Below are 8648 nucleotides of genomic sequence, written 5' to 3'. Positions count from 1 at the left end.
CTCATCAAGAGAATGCCAAGAGTGTGCAAAACAGTCATCAAAGCAAAAGGTGGCTACTTTGAAGAACCTAGAATATAAGACATAATTTCAGTTGTTTCACACTTTTTTGTTAAGTATATAATTCCGCATATGTTAATTCATAGTTTTTATGCCTTCAGTGTGAAAGTACAATTTTCATAGTCATGAAAATACAGAAAAATCTTTAAATGAGCAGGCGTGTCCAAACTTTTGGTCTGTACTGTAACTGTCCAAAAAACCCAAACCAAAGGGAGAGTACCACTTCATAAAGTATGCATGAATAAAGACCATTGATGATTCAATCTCCGGTCAGGATGTGTACAAGACAAATAAAGTAAAATATCTATTTTATTGACAATTCATTTAAAAACAAAACAAATAAAAGTAGTAAGGTGCCTCATGCCAAAACAGGGACGCAGAATAATATAAAGATAACGATAGATATTATACAAATACAATTCCAAACTATACAGTACCAGTACATCTGTGCAGGTATATACCAAGGTGCGCTAGTGCAGTTCACAAGATTTAATACTTCAGTGAATAAAATATGTAATATTGTAGTTATAATTATGAAAAATATCAATAGTTGGCCTACATAGCACACCACCGGAAGAAGCAAAGCGAAACGCGTGTTGGATGATGGGACACAGGTCTTCTCAGTGGATTCTCTAAGCCAGTGTTCCCCAACTCCGGTCCTCAAGAGCCACCAACAGGTCATGTTTTCAGGATTTCCTTAGTATTACCCAGGTGATCATTGCATTACCTGGAAATGCAAGAATTCCATCACCTGTGCAATATTAAGGAAATCCTGAATACATAACCTGTTGGTGGCACTTGAGGACCGGAGTTGGGGAGCACTGCTCTAAGGTATACATTTATCCATTTGATTGCATGCGGGTTCAACTTATGAATCATACATGACATAAACTTGAATATTATCATAAAAACTGCACCTAACTATCTTTATATACAGTATAGGATATGTATCTGACAGGTAGTGGGGCACCATTCTTTGTTTCAATGAGAACATTTTCAAATAAATAAAAAAACATAAATTATTTGGGGGGATTTACCGTATGTCTTTATATAGAATGTAAGTACATATAAGACATTTGTCATTCATCTATCCGTATAAAGAGATGTAAAGCATGCATATGCTTATATGCAGAACTAAGCAATGGTACAAGTCCAGTTTTCTTCACAAATGTACGGTATATGATATCACTCTTAACTCCTCAAAATAAACAGCAATAACATAAAATAAAATAAGAGGAAATTATTGAGAGCTTTATGTCAATATTTTGTTGTTCAAAAAGTAAATAATTTTGGCACACGTCATTTTTATGCTGCAATTTGCAACATTGATCCCTGTGAGCAATTTCAAAGGTGGCAAGAAAAGGGGTAAGAGGATAGTGGAACATGATGTGGTTAACCATGAGCTAACAAATTAACCATAATTTAAAACAGAACGTTTCCTAAATTATAGCAAGAATCTGCCTCTACTCATAGCAGGGATGCATTTCAATGTGTGGCACAAAGTCATCCAAAGGTGCACCAAATTTATTAAGAGGCATGCCCCACCTAATATATTTGATCATCTTATTTCAATGTAATTGACTTCCAGACTGGCATCTAAGCAAAGTCACTAAACCACCCTTCTCAGTCCTTAGATACCACGAGAACACAGTGCCTTTTACAATTTTTAAGTATTGATTATTCAATTTTTCAGGTTCCTGATGACATGAAGTGCATTTCAGCATTCCTCGCAGCTCCTGTGATGCACTCAGCCTTTGGCTTGTATATGAAGGGAAATGCTTTCTTAAAGGACTTTCTAAAGTTAGCCCCCATGAATGCATACACAATAGGATTGACAGAGGAATTGGAGTAACACATACAGTGTGCAAAAATTTTCAGCTTGTAGGTTTCATAGCTTTTCTGAAAATTTGAATCAAAGGCTTGAAATAAAATAAAAAGCTGAATAGGTCCCCAACAGATGGTAAAGAGAAGTACTATCACCACCACCATCTTGGATATCTTTGCTCGAACTGCTTCAGATCTCTCTGCCAAAAGCTGAACCTATAGGAAAAAAAATGAAAAATTGTCAGGACTTTAATGGGAAACAGTTAAGCAAAAAAGGCATGACATCAGCATTGTTCCATCAAAGGATTGCTGAAACATTTGACTGCCGGCACGCAATTAGGTGATTAACACAAAGGTTTTACAACTAAATTAAAACTTTCAGCTAGCAACAGAAAATTGAGAGAAATGTATGAAAATCTACTTGGAACGTGATCCTAAGTATGTAAATGTAATTATTCAACCACTCACAGTGTACTTAGGGTGCTGTGAGTGGCAGCCTGGCTGCCCTATAGAATCAAGGGCGTCCTGGGTTGTCAGTATTGTGAGTTACAGCCAAGTCATCCTATCTAAGGCAGGGTTGTGCTGGGCTGTCAGTATTGTGAATGACAGCCCAGCAGTCCAATCAGGCAGTGCATGTGGAGTTTGCTACAGGTGTCACCCATTCAAGGTGATTACCTGACCATTTAACGGGCTGGCAATGGTCAGATCACTGCCAGTTGTAGCCTTGCTCAGTGGTGTGTTTGTTCTTTGCTCTGTGTTCTGATTTTCTGATCTTTGTTGCTGTACTTTTAGATTTTCCTTTTGACTACTTGTTTGTATTACTCCTTATGCCTTTGATGCACTCTGACCTTAGTTACCTGACCCCGGTCTTTGCCTCTGACTATCCATTTGTCTTTTTCCTTTGTCTTTGACATACCATCCTGGCTTTTGACCTTGGACTTCTTGTCTTCCCTGCCTCATGGCTTTTTCATGAGAAGTGACTCAACGTCAGATTACAACTGGCCATATACAATTTATTTTTTTTTCACCAGTGTGGATCCTATTCACACATTTGTGTTCAAGTGGCAAATCTGAATCAAATTATTCAGGACTGCAATGTCCGTAACTTCAAAGGCGCAGTTGACCTCTTCAGAACCTGCAGTGGCCTTTCCTGATACATTTTTGGGAGAGAAAAATCAGATTAGGGTATTCAGGGTGGGCTGTAGGTTATTTTTTACCCTGCAACCTTGGTCTTCAGGGGATGAGCCTCAGCGGGTAGGAATAAGTATGTCCCTCCTCTGAGGCGGTTCTCAGATCTGGGCGTTTTCACTGTTCCCACAGGCAACAGAACGAGTTTCTGCTGTTGCCTTCTTTGATGCCTTAGGGTTAGTTTATGATGAACCTGACAGGATCCAGGTCAATGAGGCTAAGGTCATGAATAGTGATGAGCGAATATACTCGTTACTTGAGATTTCCCGAGCACGCTCGGGTGTCCTCCGAGTATTTTTTAGTGCTCGGAGATTTAGTTTTCATCGCTGCAGCTGAATGATTTACAGCTATTAGACAGGCTACGTGCATGTGGGGGTTGCCTGGTTGCTAGGGACTCCCCACATGTAATCAAGCTGGCTAGTAGCTGTAAATCATCCAGCTGCGGCGAAGAAAACTAAATCTCCGAGCACTAAAAAATACTCGGAGGACACCCGAGCGTGCTTGGGAAATCTCGAGTAACGAGTACACTCGCTCATCACTAGTCATGAACCTGACACAGGGGAGCCTGTGAGGACTATTGTACCGAATTACAAAAAATGGCCCACTGAAGTTCAGTGGAACAATGTGGCCATCAGGTGTCAATTCCATAGAGTTATGTCCAAATTTCTTAAGGACGCTCTGGCTTTTCATGATTGGTGGAGGCCATAACCAAGGCTGTATAGATGGAGAGCAGAATTGGTAAGAGGCATGGTGGACAAGAGAGTGCTTTGTATGCTCCTTCGGAGTATACTCCTCCATTTATCTGATATGAAGTCAATGGAGATTTGAGCTGCAAGTTTTGTGCTGCGGAGAAAAAATGTAGATAATATCTTGTCTATTCTGTGCGCTCCGCTAGTTGGGAGGGTCTGCTGGGGTACTTGAAAAACATTGGAGATGTATTTTCAGAAAAATAGGTGGAGTCATTACCCCCATCATCCTTATAATTGTGCTATTAATCTTGTCCCTAATGACAAATTGCTTAAAGTTCACATTTACAATTTTTCTGAGCCTGAATGTACTGCCATGATACATTTACAGAAGGGTTATATTCGTTCTTCCTCCTCCCCTGAAGCTGCTGGATTTTTCTTTGTAATACAGAAAGATGGTAACCTCTGTCCTTGCCTAAATATCTAAGAACTGAACAAAAACATGGTTAAGAATACCCACTTCCACTCCTCCCTGACCTTTATAATCAGCTTATGGGGCTAAGTGATTTCCTAAGCCTGACCTTTAGCAGGTCTCACAATTTAATGAGCATCAAAAAGGGTGATGAGTGGAAAATGGCGTATTTAATGTCTGACGGATTATTCAAAAAGCTTGTCATGCCATTGGGATTAACTAATGTTCCAGCAGTATTTCAAAACTTTATGAATTATATTTTTTTCTGATTTCATTGAGTGATTTTTTATGATTTACCGTATAGTGAACCTGTCAGGAGGGTTTTGCTCAGTAAACTACAGGCACTGTCAGGTTGCAACTGTTATACAGATTAAAATGATACCTTGGTTAATGACATGCCCATTCTTTGGGGCAGGACTGTAGACAGAGGCTTATCTTCTTGCTCTAAGCCAGAGAAACCAAGATACCTGCCCACATGCACGCCACGTAGCACAAAAATGTTCTTCATCATAATAATAATAATAATTTGTATTTATATAGCACCAACATATTCTGCAGCACTTTACAACTAAGCGGGGACATGTACAGACAAATTCAATACAAGTTGAGACAATTTAAACAGTGACATTAGGAAAGAGGTCCCTGATCGCAAGCTTACAATCTACAAGGAAATGGGGGGGACACAATAGGTGGCAAGTGCTTGTTATTTCAGGTCTGGCAATTATAATAAATAGGGATTTTCATATAAAGCTGCATAATCTGGTCATCAACTCGTGTGTTTAAGTGCAATAGTCAAGTATCAAGTGCAGTTATCATGTGCATGGAGGGTGTGGAGACAGATGAATAGTAGGGTGCAGATTCAGAATAATATTTGGAAGGAGGGAACAGGGCAAAGTTAGTTTACTGAGTAGTTGATGTGGTAGGCTTGTTTGAAGAGATGGGTTTTTAAAGCACGCTTGAATAGGTCGGGGCTAGGGATCAGTCTGATCATCTGGGGAAGTGCATTCCAGAGAGCTGGTGCAGCACGAGAGAAGTCTTGGAGACGGAGGTGCGAGGTCCGGTTTACGGGGGATGTTAGTCTTAGGTCATTTGTAGAACGGAGGGCACGTGTAGGGCGATAGACAGAGATGAGAGAGGAGATATAAGGCGGTGCAGAACCGTGTAGGGCTTTGTGGGTGTCACGATATGGTATGAAATATCATATAAGTTTAGTGTCTCTGCCAGCACACATAGGGTGGGCGTTGACCCCCCTTCACTCTGTGTTTTAGCTTGTCTTGTCAATGAGTGTAGAAGGGTTTATTGCTTCTTGCTGCACATTCCTGACTTTCAGCTCCCAAATCCCTCATACCCTTCCCCAAGGAATTTTTACGATCGCTTGGGAAGACTAAAGCTCTTGTCCAGCTATAACTGGTATGGAAACTTCCAGAATCATGGAAGTCTTTTGTTCCATTATTGTAAGATTTTAGGCCAACCATGTAAGATAGGAACATGAAAATATATATTCTTAATGTCCCTCGGAGCATCTATCCATCACTCTAAACATGAGCTTCTAACTCCATCTGGTAAAGAAGTAGGGATTTCTCGGTAAATATGCATCCCACATAGGACATATTTGATCTCATTAGAATGCCCACGTTAATACGAGATGAATGCTGGGTGTGTTATGACTATGACATGTTCTGGAGCAGAGATACAAGCATTAGAAAAACTTGTGGTAAAGCTAGTAAGACTGGAGAGGTAGGACGGACTGGGTAAACCAACCCCTTTCTGTGATGTCACAGGCTGCAGCTATAAGTTTTTTGGCCAGACTCCAGCAAGGGTCAGTCTATCTGCTGGAGCCTATGTGAGCCTGACGTGAAGAGCTGTTCCTACCCAGAGTCCTAAATGCACTGGGACAGATGGAAACTCCACTAGCCTGGTTGCCTGCAATGCTTTGAATACATGTAAGTGTTATTTCCCAGTTATTCCCTTTTTTTTATAATTACCTTTGTACATATTTGCAATTGTCTCATCTTGTAACATCCTTGTTAAATATTTTGTAAACACTGCCTTTTCAGAGTAAAATATATAAAATACTAGTCTCCGTTCTCCTGCTCTAACACGTACCCTGTCTCCCGAAGGGAATTACGCTACTGTGTTGGGTTAGCTTCGGACCCGTTTAATCGGAGCTGGTGGCAGCAAAACCGTGTGCAGGCTTTTGGGTGCTGTAGCGACTGTGGCGTTGATAATTATTGTTCCTGCCTGAGTGGGAGTAGTTTATCACGTCGCTGCAGCGTGCCCAATAGCCAGTACATAGCAGGCAGCCTTTCTGGTGACTAATTATCCTAGGTATTAGCATAAAAGGAGAATAAAGAGTCATAACTGGCCAATAGATTTACACAAAAACTTCTTTTTATTGACAAAAAACGGTCATATGAATGTTAATATACCATGTCTTAATAAAATGCTTAATCATAAGAGTATTTTAGTGACTGTATCCATATATACATCAAAGGGAGTCCAGATGCTCACACAGGACAAGAGTAAACAGATTCAATTAAATAATAAATACACACACAGAAAATGGGTTAGGCTATCTGTAGACATGGATTAGATCCAAGTCATATGCGATGTGCTGAAGGTCATCACATGTCCGCAGAAGGCCATCAAAAACATAACAGTTAACATAAATAAAGTTTAGTTTAAGTTAGATTACCCATATGTGTTTAAAAAGTCCTGCAGAGGTCCTGGGCTCCGTTCCCCAACGCGCGTTTCGCGTGCAGTCTCTCTCGCTTCCTCAGGGGGCGTGGTTAATAGGGATCTCAGTTCCGTTTAAATAGTCTTTACATCCGATCATGTGATGACGTGACTACGACGTGGTGCACATGCGTGAATCGCCGGTACGTCCCCATGCTGCGTTACAAGCCTCACTCCCAGGCCGGTCCCAGTCACGTGAGCGGGCCAGCGCCACGCCCACATCACGCGATCAAGGAACGTTGCCATGGGAGAAAGAGGAACGCAGCTGGTTCTATGGTCCAGCGTGCAGAAATAAAGTGACTGTGCCGAAAGTGCATTATGTGCCGAATAAGGTAAACATATAATTCTAATTGTGAAACGATATATAAAAATGTGTATATAGTGCCCGAGAGGAAAAATTCCTCTCAGTATCCGATTGCTGTGTCCATATAAATAAATTGATCTTACGTAAACCCTAAGTTGATAAAAGTGAAGGGATTTTACTGGTGCCCATTAGCAGTTCGGTATAAAGGCCGCTGCTAGTGGTTAAAAGTGAAACAGAATAAAAAGTGAAAGTTATAATAAATATTTAATTGATCAGGTGACAAATTTACCGGATATACATTATCATATCCCATGTACAACATTAATTAATAGATTTACACATAGACACTAATTACTTAACACTAAAAAACAGGCAAAAAGCAGGCAAGAGATATACATATATAATATCAAAATATACAGACACCAAGAGCAATGGACTCTATTGACATTAGATATTTATGGGAATCATATTAATGCATATTATTACTCATCAATACAAAGATATTAATCATCCTAATAGTATACCTACTATATAAATAGTCAAATACATAGAGTAATTTAATATATACCATATTGTGAGATGGATATGCATTATATTATACGCGATTGCCTTTTCTAATCTTTATCTTTTCATTTTTCATCATAATATTCAAGGAGTCTTGATTGCGCAGGTTGTTTCACCCGAGTCAAATAAGACACAACCCAGATATTATGATCTACGAAATTCTGGATTTAACAGAGAGAGAAATGCTGGGAAACGTAAAAACCTCCAGAATAATCCATCCAACAATCAACCTAACAAAAAGGACAAAAAGGGTCTGGAGGTAATTAACCTTTCCCACCATGTTCTCTCTAATGATCAATTGGATGTCCTACTGTAGGGGACAGGGACCTGGTGAGCTGTGCAGATGGGTGGAACCATTGTTGCCGGGAGTCGGGGTTCCGGGGGACGGATTTGAGGGGTGCATGGGAAGCCAGGCTCATGTGACAGGAGGCAGAGTGACGCAGGGAGAGGAGAGGATAAAAAGCAAAACGCGCGAAAGCAGGGGCAGAGAAGCGCGGGAAATCTCTGAGGAGAGGAAACTGCAGCGCAGTTGCTGTGAGTGTGCAGGCCGCAGTGAGACTTGCAGGAAGCAGGGGGAAAACGTGCAACAGACACTGCGGGCAATTACTGGAGCCCCCAAAAAGAGACGCATTCGTCGTCAGCGACCCCCCAGGCAGAGGCGTAGTGCTGATCAGCTCAGGTACAGTATTACCGCGCTCCCTGAGAACACCTTGCCAGAGAGTGCTACAGACTCGCATGGTTTCGTCTCAGCTGTGACTGATACTGATTATTCTCCTAATCCTCCTCAAAAAGACTCTTCTCTGGACTGGGAGGCTGT

General features: G+C 40.9%; 1 protein-coding gene across 2 annotated transcripts in view; it reads right to left on the bottom strand.

Moving 5' to 3' along the window:
- Positions 1-349: 349 nt before the first annotated feature.
- The window catches only part of LOC143759353 (G-protein coupled receptor 54-like), a 222423-nt gene continuing 214124 nt past the window's right edge, over positions 350-8648 (bottom strand). The window contains exon 5 of one of the 2 annotated variants that reach the window (XM_077248943.1): positions 350-2097. In XM_077248943.1, coding sequence (XP_077105058.1) covers positions 1747-2097 — 351 coding nt within the window. In that variant the 3' untranslated portion in view covers positions 350-1746. The remainder of the gene's footprint in view (positions 2098-8648) is intronic. The other variant, XR_013212211.1, reaches the window with a different exon arrangement.

Source organism: Ranitomeya variabilis, chromosome 1 (genome assembly GCF_051348905.1).
Source record: "Ranitomeya variabilis isolate aRanVar5 chromosome 1, aRanVar5.hap1, whole genome shotgun sequence".
Classification (NCBI taxonomy): domain Eukaryota; kingdom Metazoa; phylum Chordata; class Amphibia; order Anura; family Dendrobatidae; genus Ranitomeya; species Ranitomeya variabilis.
The sequence above is the reverse complement of the archived record's forward strand: the minus strand, read 5'-3'. Positions and strand labels throughout refer to the sequence as shown.